At 59.2% G+C, this 20,078-nt stretch overlaps 2 protein-coding genes across 4 annotated transcripts in view; one reads left to right on the top strand and one right to left on the bottom strand.

Annotated features, from left to right (window-relative positions):
• Nucleotides 1–14,922, bottom strand: part of LOC138651875 (tyrosine-protein kinase STYK1-like) — a 63,560-nt gene extending 48,638 nt beyond the window's left edge. For 2 of the 3 annotated variants that reach the window (XM_069742452.1, XM_069742450.1), the window contains exon 1: nt 14,711–14,922. The gene's annotated coding sequence lies outside the window, so the exon portion shown is untranslated. The remainder of the gene's footprint in view (nt 1–14,710) is intronic. The other variant, XM_069742448.1, reaches the window with a different exon arrangement.
• Nucleotides 14,923–17,895: 2,973 nt separating this feature from the next.
• SVBP (small vasohibin binding protein) overlaps nt 17,896–20,078 on the top strand; it is a 14,501-nt gene continuing 12,318 nt past the window's right edge. Inside the window, exon 1 of the mRNA XM_069741478.1 lies at nt 17,896–18,098. Coding sequence (XP_069597579.1) covers nt 17,985–18,098 — 114 coding nt within the window. The 5' untranslated portion in view covers nt 17,896–17,984. The remainder of the gene's footprint in view (nt 18,099–20,078) is intronic.

Here is a 20,078-nt window from a genome sequence, read left to right as displayed (position 1 = left end):
TGACATTACATGATGCTCCATACAGTATAATGGCACTACATAGTGCTCCATACAGTATAATGGCCTCACATAGTGCTCCATGCAGTATAATGGCGTAATATAGTGCTCCATACAGGATAATGGCCTCACATAGTGCTCCATACAGTATTCTGGCCCCACATAGTGCTCCATACAGTAGAATGGCCCCACATAGTGCTCCATACAGTAGAATGGCCCCACATAGTGCTCCATACAGTATAACGGCACCACATAGTGCTCCATACAGTATAATGGCCCCACATAGTGCTCCATACAGTATAATGGCACCACATAGTGCTCCATACAGGATAATGGCCTCACATAGTGCTCCATACAGTAGAATGGCCCCACATAGTGCTCCATATAGTATAATGGACCCACATAAAGAAAATAGTCACCTCTGCCCGCTCCTCCACTGCTCCGGTCTCATCGTGGTGTCTTTAGTTCCTCTGCACATCAGGTACAGGGGGTGCGTGGTAATGACATCATGGAACCCGCTGCGCTGAGGTAATAACTCTGGAACGCTTCCATAGATCCCGGTGATTAGGGAAATTGTTTTTTCGTGACACATTGTACTTCATGTTAGTGGTAACATTTCTTTGATATGACTTGTGATTATTTTTGGGAAAAAAAAGGAAATTTGGCGAAAGTTTTGCAATTTTTTAGGGACCACCTCACATTTTAAGTGACTTTGAGGGGCCTGTCACTGGGTCCTTCTCAGATACCACACAATCAACAGAGCAAGAGAATAGTGAACAATTCCAAAAGCTTTATTTTTTAGGCAAAAACACGAAAGGTCCATATACGATCCACCACACAAAGGATGAGATAGTCCAGAAGCCGAATGCAGTTCAGTAACCGGATAAATGTCCAAGATGAGAGTCCAATAATCCAGCAGACACAGGATAAAAAATGGTCCATATGCTTCCCCTTCTCTCTGACGTGCTGTGTTCACATCATCATTCCACACAGGACTGATCTGTGTCTCACCTCCCTGATATTTACAAGTCTCCCTCCTCATTCACAGGTTAGGGGGGGGTCGGTCGCAGGGACTCATTGCTTCAACAAGCTAGGTCAACATGTCATTAGCATATTAGCAAACAACATTATTCACGGACCCTGTGGAGAGAGTACAGGACTGTGGGGGCTGATATCAGATGGCAAATAACAGCAATTCATCAATAGGCAAATAACTCCTTCTACAAGAGAACACCATGAAAATAAGTAAAATAGAAAAATACACAAAATGATACCCACATAGCATATTACACCATCATAGGGCATATATATAGAAAATACCCAAAAGTGACACCATTCTAAGAACTGCACCCCTCAAGGTGCTCAAAACCACATTCAAGACGTTTATTAACCCTTCAGGTACTTCACAGGAATTTTTGGAATGTTTACAAAAAAAAAAAATTTAACTTTTTTTTCACAAAAAAATTACTTCAGAACCACTTTTTTATTTTCTTAAGGGTAACAGGAGAAATTGAAGTTGTTATGTAATTTGTCCTGAGTACGCTGATACACCATATGTGGGGGCAAACCACTGTTTGGGCGCACGGCAGAGCTCGGAAGCAAAGGAGTGCCGTCTGACTTTTCAATGCACAATTGGCTGGAATTGAGATGGGACGCTATGTCGCATTTGGAAAGCCCCTGATGTACCTAAACATTGAAACCCCCACAAGTGACACCATTTTGGAAAGTAGACCCCCTAAGGAACTTATCTAGATGTGTGGTGAGCACTTTGAACCCCCAATTGTTTCACTAAAGTTTATAATGTAGAGCCGTAAAAATAAAAAATATTTTTTTTTTCCACAAAAATCTTTTCGTCCCCAATTTTTTATTTTCCCCAAGGGTAACAGAAGAAATTGGACCCCAAAAATTGTTGTGCATTTTGTCCAGAGTACGTCGATACCCCATATGTGTGGGGATACTACATTTGAGGCACAGTACAAAGCTCAGAAGGGAAGAGGCGCCATATTGACACCACATGTGCCTCACAGAATTTTAGACCACTGAGCGGTGAAGAATAAATTACATTTTTACCAGTAAAATGTTGTTTTAGCCCCAAGTTTTTTAATTTTTCTAAGGGCTAATAGGATTTTTTTTTTTGCAACAACAAACTGAGGTCCATTTTTTCCTGAGTGCGCCAATACCCTCCATGTAATAATATTTGTCAGGCACAGAGGAACACTCAGAAGGCAAGGAGCACCAGATTTTACTGTCACAGATTGTAGGTGCCATGACCCACTGGGAGAGCCCCGAGGGGCCAGAACGACAGGACCCTCCATAAGTGACCACAATTTACAAACTACACCTCTCGGAGAATTCATCTAGGGGTGCAGTGATTATATTGACACCACAGGAATTTATACCATTGGGCAAAGAAGACAAAATAACTACATTTTTACCACCAGAATTTTGTTTTAACCCCGATTTTACATTTTCACGCAAAAAGTGGGTCAATAGGTCAACAAATTTTGTCCCACAATTTCTGCTGAACGTGGCAATACCCCATATGTGGCCGTACAGTGCTGCTTAGCCAAATGGAGAGACTCTGGAGGAACGGAGCGCTATTTGCCTATTCAAGTGAATGGGTCTGTGCACACGTCAGTGAGTTTCCACAGATCGTGTGTCCATGGGCAAAACATGCCGACATGTCCATTTATTAATGTCAGCACGGGCCATAAACATCCCGCACACGTGCACACACATAACACACATGGATGTGATATGACAAGCATCGGAACTGGGGAAGAAGCGTTACAGTAAGCGCTGGTCCCCGGGTGCTGAACGCCGTGTTCTCATCATTCTCTGCCGGCGATCGGTGCGAGCAGGGGAGAATGAAGAATGATGAGCGTTACATTTAAGTAATAAGAGAGACAACAGGCGGAGGCTGATGGGACTACTACTGTCATCAGCCTACCACTGCTAAGAACAGTGACAGCAGGAGAGGCTGATGGGAGTATTCATTCTTTCTTTCATTCGTTCTAAAAACAAATGAAAAAATATGGCGTGGGTTCCTCTGTATTATTTTTTTTTTTTTTTATAACCAGCCAGGCAAAACTCACAAATAGCAGCCCGCAGCTGCCCAGGAAAGACTATCTATCAGATGCACCAATTCTGGCGCTTTGCCCGGCTCGTCCCACTTCCCTGTAGCGGTGGCAATTGGGGTTCATATTTGTGGGGTTGATGTCACCTCCCATCAGCCTCCGCCTGTTGTCTCTTACTACTGAAATGTAACTGTAAATGTTATGTGGGTATTATTTTATTTGTATTAATATTTTACTTTACTTATTTTCATGGTGTTCTCTTGTAGGAGGAGTTATTTGCTAATTGATGAATGGTTGTTATTTGCCATAATATTGTTTGCTAATATGCTAATGACATGTTAACCTAGCTTGTTGAAACAATGAGTCCCTGAGACCTTCCCCCTCCTGACCTGTGAATGAGGAGGGGGACTTGTAAAATACCAGGGAGGTGAGACACAGGTCAGTCCTGTGTGGAATGATGATGTGTTCACAGCACCTCAGAGAGAAAGAAGAGTGTATGGACTGTGCTATCCTCTGTCTGCTGGATTGTTGGACTTGTATCCTGTTACTGAACTGCATTCGTGTTCTGGACTATTTCATCCTTTGTGTGGTAGATTGTATACGGACCTTCCGTATTTTTGCCTAAATAAAGGTCTTGGAATTGTTTACTATACTCTAGCTCTGTTGATTGTGTGATACCGAAGAAGGACCCCGTGACACGCCCGTACATCCCATATATATCACTCTGTATATAATCACCCCATATATAATCACCGTACATCCTATATATATATATATATATATATATATATACTAGATTGTGGCCCGATTCTAACGCATCGGGTATTCTAGAACATGCATGTCCCCGTAGTATATGAACAATGATGATTCCAGAATTCGCGGCAGACTGTGCCCGTCGCTGATTGGTCGAGGCAACCTTTATGACATCATCGTCGCCATGGCAACCATTATGACATCATCGTCGCTGTTCCCGTTGCTGATTGGTCGAGGCCTGGCGGCCTCGTCCAATCAGAGACGCGGGATATCTACGTCCTTTATGACATCATCGTCGCTGTGCCCGTTGCTGATTGGTCGAGGCCTGGCGGCCTCGACCAATCAGACAGCCGGGATTTCCAGGACAGACAGACAGACAGAAAGACAGACAGACAAACAAAAAACCCTTAGACAATTATATATATAGATATCACTCTGTATATAACCACCCCATATATAATCACCTGTACAGCCCATATATATCACCCTATATATAATCACCCGTACAGCCCATATATATCACCCTATATATAATCACCCGTACAGCCCATATATATCACCCTATATATAATCACCCGTACATCCCATATATATCACTCTGTATATAATCACCCCATATATAATCACCCGTACATCCCATATATATCACTCTGTATATAATCACCCCATATATAATCACCCGCACATCCCATATATATCACTCTGTATATAATCACCCAATATATAATCACCCGTACATCCCATATATATCACTCTGTATATAATCACCCCATATATAATCACCCGTACAGCCCATATATATCACTCTGTATATAATCACCCCATATATAATCACCCGTACAGCCCATATATATCACTCTGTATATAATCACCCCATATATAATCACCCGTACATCCCATATATATCACTCTGTATATAATCACCCGTACATCCCATATATATCACTCTGTATATAATCACCCCATATATAATCACCCGTACATCCCATATATATCACTCTGTATATAATCACCCATACATCCCATATATATCACTCTGTATATAATCACCCCATATATAATCACCCGTACATCCCATATATATCACTCTGTATATAATCACCCCATATATAATCACCCGTACATCCCATATATATCACTCTGTATATAATCACCCCATATATAATCACCCGTACATCGCATATATATCACTCTGTATATAATCACCCGTACATCCCATATATATCACTCTGTATATAATCACCCCATATATAATCACCCGTACATCCCATATATATCACTCTGTATATAATCACCCCATATATAATCACCCGTACATCCCATATATATCACTCTGTATATAATCACCCCATATATAATCACCCGTACATCCCATATATATCACTCTGTATATAATCACCCGTACAGCCCATATATATCACTCTGTATATAATCACCCTTATCATCACTATTCGGCCACCCCTAAACAGTGTTCACAAGCAGAAACGGTTGCAGTGGGCCCAGACATACATGAACACTAATCTCCAAACAGTCTTGTTTACTGATGAGTGTCGAGCAACCCTGGATGGTCCAGATGGATGGAGTAGTGGATGGTTGGTGGATGACCACCATGTCCCAACAAGGCTGTGACGTCAGCAAGGAGGTGGAGGAGCCATGTTTTGGGCCGGAATCACGGGGAAACAGCTGGTGGGGCCCTTTAAGGTTCCTGAAGGTGTGAAAATAACCCCTGCAAAGTATGTAGACTTTCTGACTGACAACTTTCTTCCATGGTCTAAAAGCAGAAACAGGAGCAAAATCATCTTCATGCTGACAATGCCCCATCTCATGCTGCAAAGAATACCTCTGAGTTATTGGCTGCTATGGGCATAAAAGGAGATAAACTCATGGTGCGGCCGCCATCTTCCCCTGACCTCAACCCTATAGAGAACCTTTGGAGAATCATCCAGCACAAGATCTATGAGGGTGGGAGGCCGATCACATCAAAACAGCAGCTCTGGGAGGGAAGAAATACAAGCAGAAACTCTCCAAAAACCCACAAGTTCAATGGAGGCAAGAATTGTGAAGGTGACAGCAAAGAAGGCTCCGATGTTACATGTAACGTGGCCTGTTAGGAGGTTGTGGAGGTAAATAGCTTTTTTGTTCAGTGAATGTGACCTCCTAATGCTGCAAATTCCACAAATGAGACTTTTCAGTTCGTTATATCAAATGTATAGAAATTCTACTGGGCCTAATAATTTGGAGCAGTGCATTGTGGGGTTTTATTCATTTTGGAGATTATACTGTTATCATTGGGAGGTTTCTTCAATAAAATTCGATGTATAATCTAACGGGTGATGACTTTTATTAGACTGACTGTCATTTGCACCGAACATTTAGGAAAATCTGAGAAAAATATAATTTGCATAATAATTTGGATATGGTGTATAGAGCCCCCTATAGCCTCCCTGCACTACAGAGCCCCATACATAATCACACAGTATATAATCACCGTCTGTCGCCACTGTATAGCCCCCCCCATGTGTCCGGTGTATAGCCCCCCCCGTGTGTCCGGTGTATAGCCCCCCCCCGTGTGTCCGGTGTATAGCCCCCCCCGTGTGTCCGGTGTATAGCCCCCCCCCGTGTGTCCGGTGTATAGCCCCCCCCGTGTGTCCGGTGTATAGCCCCCCCCCGTGTGTCCGGTGTATAGCCCCCCCCCGTGTGTCCGGTGTATAGCCTCCCCGTGTGTCCGGTGTATAGCCCCCCCCCGTGTGTCCGGTGTATAGCCCCCCCCGTGTGTCCGGTGTATAGCCCCCCCGTGTGTCCGGTGTATAGCCCCCCCCATGTGTCCGGTGTATAGCCCCCCCCCGTGTGTCCGGTGTATAGCCTCCCCCGTGTGTCCGGTGTATAGCCCCCCCCGTGTGTCCGGTGTATAGCCCCCCCCGTGTGTCCGGTGTATAGCCCCCCCCGTGTGTCCGGTGTATAGCCCCCCCGTGTGTCCGGTGTATAGCCCCCCCCCATGTGTCCGGTGTATAGCCCCCCCGTGTGTCCGGTGTATAGCCCCCCCCGTGTGTCCGGTGTATAGCCTCCCCCGTGTGTCCGGTGTATAGCCTCCCCCGTGTGTCCGGTGTATAGCCTCCCCCGTGTGTCCGGTGTATAGCCTCCCCCGTGTGTCCGGTGTATAGCCCCCCCGTGTGTCCGGTGTATAGCCCCCCCCCCCCCGTGTGTCCGGTGTATAGCCCCCCCCCCCCCGTGTGTCCGGTGTATAGCCCCCCCCCCCCCGTGTGTCCGGTGTATAGCCCCCCCGTGTGTCCGGTGTATAGCCCCCCCCGTGTGTCCGGTGTATAGCCCCCCCGTGTGTCCGGTGTATAGCCCCCCCGTGTGTCCGGTGTATAGCCCCCCCCCATGTGTCCGGTGTATAGCCCCCCCGTGTGTCCGGTGTATAGCCCCCCCCGTGTGTCCGGTGTATAGCCCCCCCCGTGTGTCCGGTGTATAGCCCCCCCCCGTGTGTCCGGTGTATAGCCCCCCCCGTGTGTCCGGTGTATAGCCCCCCCCCGTGTGTCCGGTGTATAGCCCCCCCCGTGTGTCCGGTGTATAGCCCCCCCGTGTGTCCGGTGTATAGCCCCCCCCATGTGTCCGGTGTATAGCCCCCCCCCGTGTGTCCGGTGTATAGCCTCCCCCGTGTGTCCGGTGTATAGCCCCCCCCGTGTGTCCGGTGTATAGCCCCCCCCCGTGTGTCCGGTGTATAGCCTCCCCCGTGTGTCCGGTGTATAGCCCCCCCCCATGTGTCCGGTGTATAGCCCCCCCGTGTGTCCGGTGTATAGCCCCCCCCGTGTGTCCGGTGTATAGCCTCCCCCGTGTGTCCGGTGTATAGCCTCCCCCGTGTGTCCGGAGTATAGCCCCCCCCCGTGTGTCCGGTGTATAGCCTCCCCCGTGTGTCCGGTGTATAGCCCCCCCCGTGTGTCCGGTGTATAGCCCCCCCCCGTGTGTCCGGTGTATAGCCCCCCCCCCAGTGTGTCCGGTGTATAGCCCCACCCGTGTGTCCGGTGTATAGCCCCCCCCGTGTGTCCGGTGTATAGCCCCCCCGTGTGTCCGGTGTATAGCCCCCCCCCATGTGTCCGGTGTATAGCCCCCCCGTGTGTCCGGTGTATAGCCCCCCCCGTGTGTCCGGTGTATAGCCTCCCCCGTGTGTCCGGTGTATAGCCCCCCCCCATGTGTCCGGTGTATAGCCCCCCCGTGTGTCCGGTGTATAGCCCCCCCCGTGTGTCCGGTGTATAGCCTCCCCCGTGTGTCCGGTGTATAGCCTCCCCCGTGTGTCCGGAGTATAGCCCCCCCCCCCCGTGTGTCCGGTGTATAGCCCCCCCGTGTGTCCGGTGTATAGCCCCCCCCCCCCGTGTGTCCGGTGTATAGCCCCCCCCCCCCGTGTGTCCGGTGTATAGCCCCCCCCCCCCGTGTGTCCGGTGTATAGCCCCCCCGTGTGTCCGGTGTATAGCCCCCCCCGTGTGTCCGGTGTATAGCCCCCCCCGTGTGTCCGGTGTATAGCCCCCCCCCCCCGTGTGTCCGGTGTATAGCCCCCCCGTGTGTCCGGTGTATAGCCCCCCCGTGTGTCCGGTGTATAGCCCCCCCGTGTGTCCGGTGTATAGCCCCCCCGTGTGTCCGGTGTATAGCCCCCCCCCATGTGTCCGGTGTATAGCCCCCCCGTGTGTCCGGTGTATAGCCCCCCCCGTGTGTCCGGTGTATAGCCTCCCCCGTGTGTCCGGTGTATAGCCCCCCCCGTGTGTCCGGTGTATAGCCTCCCCCGTGTGTCCGGTGTATAGCCTCCCCCGTGTGTCCGGTGTATAGCCTCCCCCGTGTGTCCGGTGTATAGCCCCCCCCGTGTGTCCGGTGTATAGCCTCCCCCGTGTGTCCGGTGTATAGCCCCCCCCGTGTGTCCGGTGTATAGCCCCCCCCGTGTGTCCGGTGTATAGCCTCCCCCGTGTGTCCGGTGTATAGCCTCCCCCGTGTGTCCGGTGTATAGCCTCCCCCGTGTGTCCGGTGTATAGCCTCCCCCGTGTGTCCGGTGTGTAGCCCCCCGGTGTATAGCCCCCCCCGTGTGTCCGGTGTATAGCCCCCCCCGTGTGTCCGGTGTATAGCCCCCCCCGTGTGTCCGGTGTATAGCCCCCCCCGTGTGTCCGGTGTATAGCCCCCCCCGTGTGTCCGGTGTATAGCCCCCCCCGTGTGTCCGGTGTATAGCCCCCCCCCGTGTGTCCGGTGTATAGCCCCCCCCGTGTGTCCGGTGTATAGCCCCCCCCCCCCGTGTGTCCGGTGTATAGCCCCCCCCGTGTGTCCGGTGTATAGCCTCCCCCATGTGTCCGGTGTATAGCCCCCCCCGTGTGTCCGGTGTATAGCCCCCCCCGTGTGTCCGGTGTATAGCCTCCCCCGTGTGTCCGGTGTATAGCCCCCCCCGTGTGTCCGGTGTATAGCCCCCCCCGTGTGTCCGGTGTATAGCCCCCCCCGTGTGTCCGGTGTATAGCCCCCCCCCGTGTGTCCGGTGTATAGCCCCCCCCGTGTGTCCGGTGTATAGCCCCCCCCCCCCCCCCGTGTGTCCGGTGTATAGCCCCCCCCCCCCCCCCCCCCGTGTGTCCGGTGTATAGCCGCCCCCGTGTGTCCGGTGTATAGCCGCCCCCGTGTGTCCGGTGTATAGCCCCCCCCCCCCCCCCCCCGTGTGTCCGGTGTATAGCCCCCCCCGTGTGTCCGGTGTATAGCCCCCCCCCGTGTGTCCGGTGTATAGCCCCCCCCGTGTGTCCGGTGTATAGCCCCCCCCCGTGTGTCCGGTGTATAGCCTCCCCCGTGTGTCCGGTGTATAGCCCCCCCCGTGTGTCCGGTGTATAGCCTCCCCCATGTGTCCGGTGTATAGCCCCCCCCCCCCCCCGTGTGTCCGGTGTATAGCCCCCCCCGTGTGTCCGGTGTATAGCCCCCCCCCCCGTGTGTCCGGTGTATAGCCCCCCCCGTGTGTCCGGTGTATAGCCCCCCCCGTGTGTCCGGTGTATAGCCCCCCCCCGTGTGTCCGGTGTATAGCCCCCGTGTGTCCGGTGTGTAGCCCCCCGGTGTATAGCCCCCCCCCGTGTGTCCGGTGTATAGCCCCCCCCGTGTGTCCGGTGTATAGCCCCCCCCCGTGTGTCCGGTGTATAGCCCCCCCCGTGTGTCCGGTGTATAGCCCCCCCCCGTGTGTCCGGTGTATAGCCTCCCCCGTGTGTCCGGTGTATAGCCCCCCCCCCCCCCCCCCCGTGTGTCCGGTGTATAGCCCCCCCCGTGTGTCCGGTGTATAGCCCCCCCCGTGTGTCCGGTGTATAGCCCCCCCCCCCCGTGTGTCCGGTGTATAGCCCCCCCCGTGTGTCCGGTGTATAGCCCCCCCCGTGTGTCCGGTGTATAGCCCCCCCCGTGTGTCCGGTGTATAGCCCCCCCCCCCCCCCGTGTGTCCGGTGTATAGCCCCCGTGTGTCCGGTGTGTAGCCCCCCGGTGTATAGCCCCCCCCGTGTGTCCGGTGTATAGCCCCCCCCGTGTGTCCGGTGTATAGCCCCCCCCGTGTGTCCGGTGTATAGCCCCCCCCGTGTGTCCGGTGTATAGCCCCCCCCGTGTGTCCGGTGTATAGCCCCCCCCGTGTGTCCGGTGTATAGCCCCCCCCCGTGTGTCCGGTGTATAGCCCCCCCCGTGTGTCCGGTGTATAGCCCCCCCCCCCCGTGTGTCCGGTGTATAGCCCCCCCCGTGTGTCCGGTGTATAGCCCCCCCCGTGTGTCCGGTGTATAGCCCCCCCGTGTGTCCGGTGTATAGCCCCCCCCGTGTGTCCGGTGTATAGCCCCCCCGTGTGTCCGGTGTATAGCCCCCCCCCCGTGTGTCCGGTGTATAGCCCCCCCCGTGTGTCCGGTGTATAGCCCCCCCCCCCCCCCCCCCCGTGTGTCCGGTGTATAGCCCCCCCCGTGTGTCCGGTGTATAGCCCCCCCCGTGTGTCCGGTGTATAGCCCCCCCCCGTGTGTCCGGTGTATAGCCCCCCCCGTGTGTCCGGTGTATACCCCCCCCCCCCCCCCGTGTGTCCGGTGTATAGCCCCCCCCGTGTGTCCGGTGTATAGCCCCCCCCCCCGTGTGTCCGGTGTATAGCCCCCCCCCCCCCCGTGTGTCCGGTGTATAGCCCCCCCCCCCCCCGTGTGTCCGGTGTATAGCCTCCCCCGTGTGTCCGGTGTATAGCCCCCCCCCGTGTGTCCGGTGTATAGCCCCCCCCGTGTGTCCGGTGTATAGCCCCCCCCGTGTGTCCGGTGTATAGCCCCCCCCGTGTGTCCGGTGTATAGCCCCCCCCCGTGTGTCCGGTGTATAGCCCCCCCCGTGTGTCCGGTGTATAGCCCCCCCCGTGTGTCCGGTGTATAGCCCCCCCCGTGTGTCCGGTGTATAGCCCCCCCCGTGTGTCCGGTGTATAGCCCCCCCCGTGTGTCCGGTGTATAGCCCCCCCCGTGTGTCCGGTGTATAGCCCCCCCCCCGTGTGTCCGGTGTATAGCCCCCCCCATGTGTCCGGTGTATAGCCCCCCCCCCCGTGTGTCCGGTGTATAGCCCCCCCCCCCCCCTTGTGTCCGGTGTATAGCCCCCCCCGTGTGTCCGGTGTATAGCCCCCCCCGTGTGTCCGGTGTATAGCCCCCCCGTGTGTCCGGTGTATAGCCCCCCCCGTGTGTCCGGTGTATAGCCCCCCCCCCCCCCGTGTGTCCGGTGTATACCCCCCCCCCCCCCGTGTGTCCGGTGTATAGCCCCCCCCGTGTGTCCGGTGTATAGCCCCCCCCGTGTGTCCGGTGTATAGCCCCCCCCCGTGTGTCCGGTGTATAGCCCCCCCCCGTGTGTCCGGTGTATAGCCCCCCCCGTGTGTCCGGTGTATAGCCCCCCTCCCGTGTGTCCGGTGTATAGCCCCCCCCGTGTGTCCGGTGTATAGCCCCCCCCCATGTGTCCGGTGTATAGCCCCCCCCCCCGTGTGTCCGGTGTATAGCCCCCCCCGTGTGTCCGGTGTATAGCCCCCCCCGTGTGTCCGGTGTATAGCCCCCCCCGTGTGTCCGGTGTATAGCCCCCCCCCGTGTGTCCGGTGTATACCCCCCCCCCCCCCCCCCCGTGTGTCCGGTGTATAGCCCCCCCCGTGTGTCCGGTGTATAGCCCCCCCCCGTGTGTCCGGTGTATAGCCCCCCCCCCCCCCGTGTGTCCGGTGTATAGCCCCCCCCGTGTGTCCGGTGTATAGCCCCCCCCGTGTGTCCGGTGTATAGCCCCCCCCCCCGTGTGTCCGGTGTATAGCCCCCCCCGTGTGTCCGGTGTATAGCCCCCCCCCATGTGTCCGGTGTATAGCCTCCCCGTGTGTCCGGTGTATAGCCTCCCCGTGTGTCCGGTGTATAGCCCCCCCCGTGTGTCCGGTGTATAGCCTCCCCCGTGTGTCCGGTGTATAGCCCCCCCCCGTGTGTCCGATGTATAGCCTCCCCCGTGTGTCCGGTGTATAGCCCCCCCCGTGTGTCCGGTGTATAGCCCCCCCCGTGTGTCCGGTGTATAGCCCCCCCCATGTGTCCGGTGTATAGCCCCCCCCATGTGTCCGGTGTATAGCCCCCCCCATGTGTCCGGTGTATAGCCCCCCCCGTGTGTCCGGTGTATAGCCCCCCCCGTGTGTCCGGTGTATAGCCCCCCCCGTGTGTCCGGTGTATAGCCCCCCCCATGTGTCCGGTGTATAGCCTCCCCCGTGTGTCCGGTGTATAGCCCCCCCCCGTGTGTCCGGTGTATAGCCCCCCCCGTGTGTCCGGTGTATAGCCCCCCCCGTGTGTCCGGTGTATAGCCCCCCCCCGTGTGTCCGGTGTATACCCCCCCCCCCCCCCCCGTGTGTCCGGTGTATAGCCCCCCCCGTGTGTCCGGTGTATAGCCCCCCCCCGTGTGTCCGGTGTATAGCCCCCCCCCCCCCGTGTGTCCGGTGTATAGCCCCCCCCGTGTGTCCGGTGTATAGCCCCCCCCGTGTGTCCGGTGTATAGCCCCCCCCCCGTGTGTCCGGTGTATAGCCCCCCCCGTGTGTCCGGTGTATAGCCCCCCCCCATGTGTCCGGTGTATAGCCTCCCCGTGTGTCCGGTGTATAGCCTCCCCGTGTGTCCGGTGTATAGCCCCCCCCGTGTGTCCGGTGTATAGCCCCCCCCGTGTGTCCGGTGTATAGCCTCCCCCGTGTGTCCGGTGTATAGCCCCCCCCCGTGTGTCCGGTGTATAGCCTCCCCCGTGTGTCCGGTGTATAGCCCCCCCCCCCGTGTGTCCGGTGTATAGCCTCCCCCGTGTGTCCGGTGTATAGCCCCCCCCCGTGTGTCCGGTGTATAGCCCCCCCCGTGTGTCCGGTGTATAGCCCCCCCCGTGTGTCCGGTGTATAGCCTCCCCCGTGTGTCCGGTGTATAGCCCCCCCCCGTGTGTCCGGTGTATAGCCTCCCCCGTGTGTCCGGTGTATAGCCCCCCCCCCGTGTGTCCGGTGTATAGCCTCCCCCGTGTGTCCGGTGTATAGCCCCCCCCCCGTGTGTCTGGTGTATAGCCCCCCCGTGTGTCCGGTGTATAGCCCCCGTGTGTCCGGTGTGTAGCCCCCCGGTGTATAGCCCCCCCCCGTGTGTCCGGTGTATAGCCTCCCCCCGTGTGTCCGGTGTATAGCCTCCCCCCGTGTGTCCGGTGTATAGCCCCCCCCCGTGTGTCCGGTGTATAGCCCCCGTGTGTCCGGTGTGTAGCCCCCCGGTGTATAGCCCCCCCCCGTGTGTCCGGTGTATAGCCTCCCCCCGTGTGTCCGGTGTATAGCCTCCCCCCGTGTGTCCGGTGTATAGCCTCCCCCCGTGTGTCTGGTGTATAGCCCCCCCCCCCCCGTGTGTCCGGTGTATAGCCCCCCCCCCCCCGTGTGTCCGGTGTATAGCCCCCCCCCCGTGTGTCCGGTGTATAGCCCCCCCCCCGTGTGTCCGGTGTATAGCCCCCCCCCCGTGTGTCCGGTGTGTAGCCCCCCGGTGTATAGCCCCCCCCCGTGTGTCCGGTGTATAGCCCCCCCCCGTGTGTCCGGTGTATAGCCCCCCCCCCCGTGTGTCCGGTGTATAGCCCCCCCCCGTGTGTCCGGTGTGTAGCCCCCCGGTGTATAGCCCCCCCCCCGTGTGTCCGGTGTATAGCCCCCCCCGTGTGTCCGGTGTATAGCCCCCCGTGTGTCCGGTGTATAGCCCCCCCCCCCCCCCCCCGTGTGTCCGGTGTATAGCCCCCCCCCCCCCCCCGTGTGTCCGGTGTATAGCCTCCCCCCGTGTGTCCGGTGTATAGCCCCCCCGTGTGTCCGGTGTATAGCCCCCCCCCCCCCCCCGTGTGTCCGGTGTATAGCCCCCCCGTGTGTCCGGTGTATAGCCCCCCCCCGTGTGTCCGGTGTATAGCCCCCGTGTGTCCGGTGTATAGCCCCCCGTGTGTCCGGTGTATAGCCCCCCCCCCGTGTGTCCGGTGTATAGCCCCCCCCCGTGTGTCCGGTGTATAGCCCCCGTGTGTCCGGTGTATAGCCCCCCGTGTGTCCGGTGTATAGCCCCCCCCCCGTGTGTCCGGTGTATAGCCTCCCCCGTGTGTCCGGTGTATAGCCCCCCCCCGTGTGTCCGGTGTATAGCCCCCCCGTGTGTCCGGTGTATAGCCCCCCCCCCCCCGTGTGTCCGGTGTATAGCCCCCCCCATGTGTCCGGTGTATAGCCCCCCCCCCCCGTGTGTCCGGTGTATAGCCCCCCCCGTGTGTCCGGTGTATAGCCCCCCCCCCGTGTGTCCGGTGTATAGCCCCCCCCCGTGTGTCCGGTGTATAGCCCCCCCCGTGTGTCCGGTGTGTAGCCCCTCGGTGTGTAGCCCCCCGGTGTGTAGCCCCCCGGTGTAGCCCCCAGGGTGGTCCGCGCTCACCTCCGGCGCCTCCTCATGTCCCGCTCTCCGCCTCTCTCTGCCGGTGACATCGCCGCTGGTTGATCTTTGACCCCGGGTGTCTCACGTGACTCTTCCGCTGTTTCCTCCGCACTGAGGCGGCTCCTCCCCGCCCCGCACAGGAGACCCCGGGGGAGCAGAGGTCCAGGACGGGCCCGGTACCGAGCAGCCATCAGCGGTGTCCCCGGAGCTACGGGGAGGCATCAGTGACTGCCCCCTGCCGGAGCATGGTGGAACTGCAGCTCACCTGGGGGGATGGGGCGGCTGCACGGGGGTCGCGGTGTTGCCATGGGGGACCAAAGGCGGGGGGGGGGGGTGTTTCAATGAGGCGGCCTGTGTGGGGGTTGTTGCTATGGGTGGCCTGTGTGGGGGGTGTTGCTATGGGGTGGTCTGTGTGGGGGGTGTTGTTATGGGCGGCCTGTGTGGGACGTTGCTGTGGGGCGGCCTGTGTGGGGGTTGTTGCTATGGGTGGCCTGTGTGGGGGGTGTTGTTATGGGCGGCCTGTGTGGGACGTTGCTGTGGGGCGGCCTGTGTGGGGGGTTGTTGCTATGGACGGCCTGTGTGGGGGGGTGTTGTTATGGGCGGCCTGTGTGGGACGTTGCTGTGGGGCGGCCTGTGTGGGGGGTTGTTGCTATGGACGGCCTGTGTGGGGGTTGTTGCTATGGGCGGCCTGTGTGGGGGGTGTTGCTATGGACGGCCTGTGTGGGGGGTGTTGCTATGGGCGGCCTGTGTGGGGGGTGTTGCTGTGGGCGGCCTGTGTGGGACGTTGCTGTGGGGCGGCCTGTGTGGGGGGTGTTGTTATGGGCGGCCTGTGTGGGACGTTGCTATGGGTGGCCTGTGTGGGGGTTGTTGCTATGGGTGGCCTGTGTGGGGGGTGTTGTTATGGGCGGCCTGTGTGGGACGTTGCTGTGGGGCGGCCTGTGTGGGGGGTTGTTGCTATGGACGGCCTGTGTGGGGGGGTGTTGTTATGGGCGGCCTGTGTGGGACGTTGCTGTGGGGCGGCCTGTGTGGGGGGTTGTTGCTATGGACGGCCTGTGTGGGGGTTGTTGCTATGGGCGGCCTGTGTGGGGGGTGTTGCTGTGGGCGGCCTGTGTGGGACGTTGCTGTGGGGCGGCCTGTGTGGGGGTTGTTGCTATGGGCGGCCTGTGTGGGGGGTGTTGCTATGGGTGGCCTGTGTGGGGGTTGTTGCTGTGGACGGCCTGTGTGGGGGTTGTTATGGGCGGCCTGTGTGGGGGGTGTTGCTATGGGTGGCCTGTGTGGGGGTTGTTATGGGCGGCCTGTGTGGGGGGTGTTGCTATGGGTGGCCTGTGTGGGGGTTGTTGCTATGGACGGCCTGTGTGGGGGTTGTTGCTATGGGCGGCCTGTGTGGGGGTTGTTGTTATGGGCGGCCTGTGTGGGGGGTGTTGCTATGGACGGCCTGTGTGGGGGGTGTTGCTGTGGGCGGCCTGTGTGGGACGTTGCAGTGTGGGGGGTGTTGTTTTGGACGTCCTGTGTGGGGGGGTGTTGCTATGGACGGCCTGTGTGGGGGGTGTTGCTATGGGCGGCCTGTGTGGGGGGTGTTGCTATGGGCGGCCTGTGTGGGGGGTGTTGCTATGGGCGGCCTGTGTGTGGGGATGTTGCTATGGGTGGCCTGTGTGGGGGGTGTTGCTATGGGCGGCCTGTGTGGGGGTTGTTGCTATGGGCGGCCTGTGTGGGGGGTGTTGCTATGGGCGGCCTGTGTGGGGTGTTGCTATGGGCGGCCTGTGTGGGGGTTGTTGTTATGGGCGGCCTGTGTGGGGGGTGTTGCTATGGGTGGCCTGTGTGGGGGTTGTTGCTATGGACGGCCTGTGTGGGGGTTGTTGCTATGGGCGGCCTGTGTGGGGGTTGTTGTTATGGGCGGCCTGTGTGGGGGGTGTTGCTATGGACGGCCTGTGTGGGGGGTGTTGCTGTGGGCGGCCTGTGTGGGACGTTGCAGTGTGGGGGGTGTTGTTTTGGACGTCCTGTGTGGGGGGGTGTTGCTATGGACGGCCTGTGTGGGGGGTGTTGCTATGGGTGGCCTGTGTGGGGGGTGTTGCTGTGGGCGGCCTGTGTGTGGGGATGTTGCTGTGGGTGGCCTGTGTGGGGGGTGTTGCTATGGGCGGCCTGTGTGGGGGGTGTTGCTATGGGCGGCCTGTGTGGGGGTTGTTGCTATGGGCGGCCTGTGTGGGGTGTTGCTATGGGTGGCCTGTGTGGGGGGTGTTGCTGTGGGCGGCCTGTGTGGGGGTTGTTGCTATGGGCGGCCTGTGTGGGGTGTTGCTATGGGTGGCCTGTGTGGGGGGTGTTGCTATGGGCGGCCTGTGTGTGGGGATGTTGCTATGGGTGGCCTGTGTGGGGGGTGTTGCTATGGGCGGCCTGTGTGTGGGGATGTTGCTATGGGTGGCCTGTGTGTGGGGATGTTGCTATGGGTGGCCTGTGTGGGGGGTGTTGCTATGGGCGGCCTGTGTGTGGGGATGTTGCTATGGGTGGCCTGTGTGGGGGGTGTTGCTATGGGCGGCCTGTGTGTGGGGATGTTGCTATGGGCGGCCTGTGTGTGGGGTGTTGCTATGGGTGGCCTGTGTGGGGGGTGTTGCTGTGGGCGGCCTGTGTGGGGGGTGTTGCTATGGGTGGCCTGTGTGGGGGGTGTTGCTATGGACGGCCTGTGTGGGGGGTGTTGCTGTGGGCGGCCTGTGTGGGGGTTGTTGCTGTGGGTGGCCTGTGTGTGGGGGGTGTTGCTGTGGGTGGCCTGTGTGGGGGGTGTTGCTGTGGGCGGCCTGTGTGGGGGGTGTTGCTATGGGTGGCCTGTGTGGGGGGTGTTGCTATGGACGGCCTGTGTGGGGGGTGTTGCTATGGGCGGCCTGTGTGGGGGGTGTTGCTATGGGCGGCCTGTGTGGGGGGTGTTGCTGTGGGTGGCCTGTGTGGGGGGTGTTGCTGTGGGCGGCCTGTGTGGGGTGTTGCTATGGGCGGCCTGTGTGGGGGGTGTTGCTATGGGCGGCCTGTGTGGGGGGTGTTGCTATGGGCGGCCTGTGTGGGGGGTGTTGCTATGGGCGGCCTGTGTGGGGGGTGTTGCTATGGGCGGCCTGTGTGGGGGTTGTTGCTGTGGGCGGCCTGTGTGGGACGTTACTGTGTGGGGGACGTTGCTATGGGGCGGGGCGTTACTACGGGCAGCTGAGTCACGTGCCTTCTCCCTGGCACGGCCGCCTCCTAGACTCCGCGCAGGCGCAGTCAGTGTCGGGTACGCCTGTGGTCCCCGGTTGTGGTGATGGAGGCCGCCAGTCGGAAGGATAAATACAAGGCCAGAGATTCCGCCAGCCGCCGCGAGAGGGCGAAGCAGAAGAGCGCGGAGCAGGAGCTGAAGCAGCGGCAGAGAGCGGAGGTAGGGCGGCCCCAGCACGGAGGATGAGCGCTGACGAGCAGTTCCGGTCCGCCATCTTGGTGCACCCGGCCTGTCTGACCTGTGTGTACAGCTGGCGCCTTTGTCACATGAAATGAGGCCGGCGCCCAGTGGGGTGTTCCGCACATGCGCAGTCTGGCGGCAGCCCGCAGTCACGTGATAGCTCTTCCCTGCGGTTGTGATTCTTGGGCGATGTGCACACGTAGGAAATGTGGGGCAGAGGTTTCTGCACTAAATCTGCATCTGCACATGTGATGCTGTTTCTGTGCAGTATAATGGAAATCAATGTGGAAAAAAATCTGCGCAGAACTGGACAGAAGAAGTGACGCGCACTCTGATAATGCAGCGGGAACATCTCCCATGTGATTTACATTGTAGTGTAATCACAGTGCAGATCTGCAGCAGAGAAAATCTGCACTAAATCTGCACTGTGTGCACACAGCCTTAGGGTTTGTGTCCACGGTCAGGGTTTGGTCAGGATTTTCTGCAGGTACAATCTGCCACTGAGGTCACGGGCAGGTTCTGCAGTGTAAGGACACGCTGCGTTCTGAAAAGACGAGGCACATGTGCGTATTCACGGGTCCGCCGCCTGCGTCTATTACTGCATAGTGGAGACGGGATTTCATGCAATGCTGGAACATCGGGGCGCTGCGACTTAATGCAGCGTCAAACACGCAGCGTCCCCTGAACGTGGAGACAGACCCTTACAGGAGCGACGAGACCACCACGTGATTGGTGCAGCCAGAGACCCCACCCGGTGTTTGTGCGAGACCCCCCCCACCCGGTGTTTGTGCGAGACACCCCCCCCCCCCCCCCCCGGTGTTTGTGCGAGACACCAGACCCCCCCCCCCCCCGGTGTTTGTGCGAGACCCCCCCCCCTGGTGTTTGTGCGACACCCCCCCCGGTGTTTGTGCGAGACACACCCCCCCCCCCCCCGGTGTTTGTGCGAGACCCCCCCTTCCCCCCCGGTGTTTGTGCGAGACCCCCCCCCCCCCCCGGTGTTTGTGCGAGACACCCCCCCCCCCCCCGGTGTTTGTGCGACCCCCCCCCCCCCCGGTGTTTGTGCGAGACCCCCCCCCCTGGTGTTTGTGCGACACCCCCCCCCCCCCGGTGTTTGTGCGAGACACCCCCCCCCCCCGGTGTTTGTGCGAGACCCCCCCTGGTGTTTGTGCGACCCCCCCCCCCGGTGTTTGTGCGAGACACACCCCCCCCCCCCCCCCCCCCCCCGGTGTTTGTGCAAGACCCCCCCCCCGGTGTTTGTGCGAGACACACCCCCCCCCCCCGGTGTTTGTGCGAGACCCCCCCCACCCAGTGTTTGTGCGAGACCCCCCCCCACCCGGTGTTTGTGCGAGACCCCCCCCCACCCGGTGTTTGTGCGAGACCCCCCCACCCGGTGTTTGTGCGAGACCCCCCCACCCCGGTGTTTGTGCGAGACCCCCCCCCCCCCCCGGTGTTTGTGCGAGACCCCCCCCCCCCCCCCCGGTGTTTGTGCGAGACCCCCCCCACCCCGGTGTTTGTGCGAGACCCCCCCCCACCCCGGTGTTTGTGCGAGACCCTCCCACCCAGTGTTTGTGCGAGACCCCCCCCCCCCGGTGTTTGTGCGAGACCCCCCCCAGTGTTTGTGCGACCCCCCCCCCGGTGTTTGTGCGAGACACCACCCCCCCCCCCAGTGTTTGTGCGAACCACCCCCCCAGTGTTTGTGCGAGACCCCCCCAGTGTTTGTGCGACCCCCCCCAGTGTTTGTGCGAGACCCCCCCGCCCAGTGTTTGTGCGAGACCCCCCCACCCAGTGTTTGTGCGAGACCCCCCACCCAGTGTTTGTGCGAGACCCCCCCACCCAGTGTTTGTGCGAGACCCCCCCCCCAATGTTTGTGCGAGACCCCCCCCAGTGTTTGTGCGAGACCCCCCCAGTGTTTGTGCGAGACCCCCCCCACCCAGTGTTTGTGCGAGACCCCCCCCACCC

The sequence above is a fragment of the Ranitomeya imitator genome, chromosome 10 (genome assembly GCF_032444005.1).
Source record: "Ranitomeya imitator isolate aRanImi1 chromosome 10, aRanImi1.pri, whole genome shotgun sequence".
In the NCBI taxonomy this organism is placed as follows: domain Eukaryota; kingdom Metazoa; phylum Chordata; class Amphibia; order Anura; family Dendrobatidae; genus Ranitomeya; species Ranitomeya imitator.
This window is presented reverse-complemented; position numbering and strand designations above follow the sequence as displayed.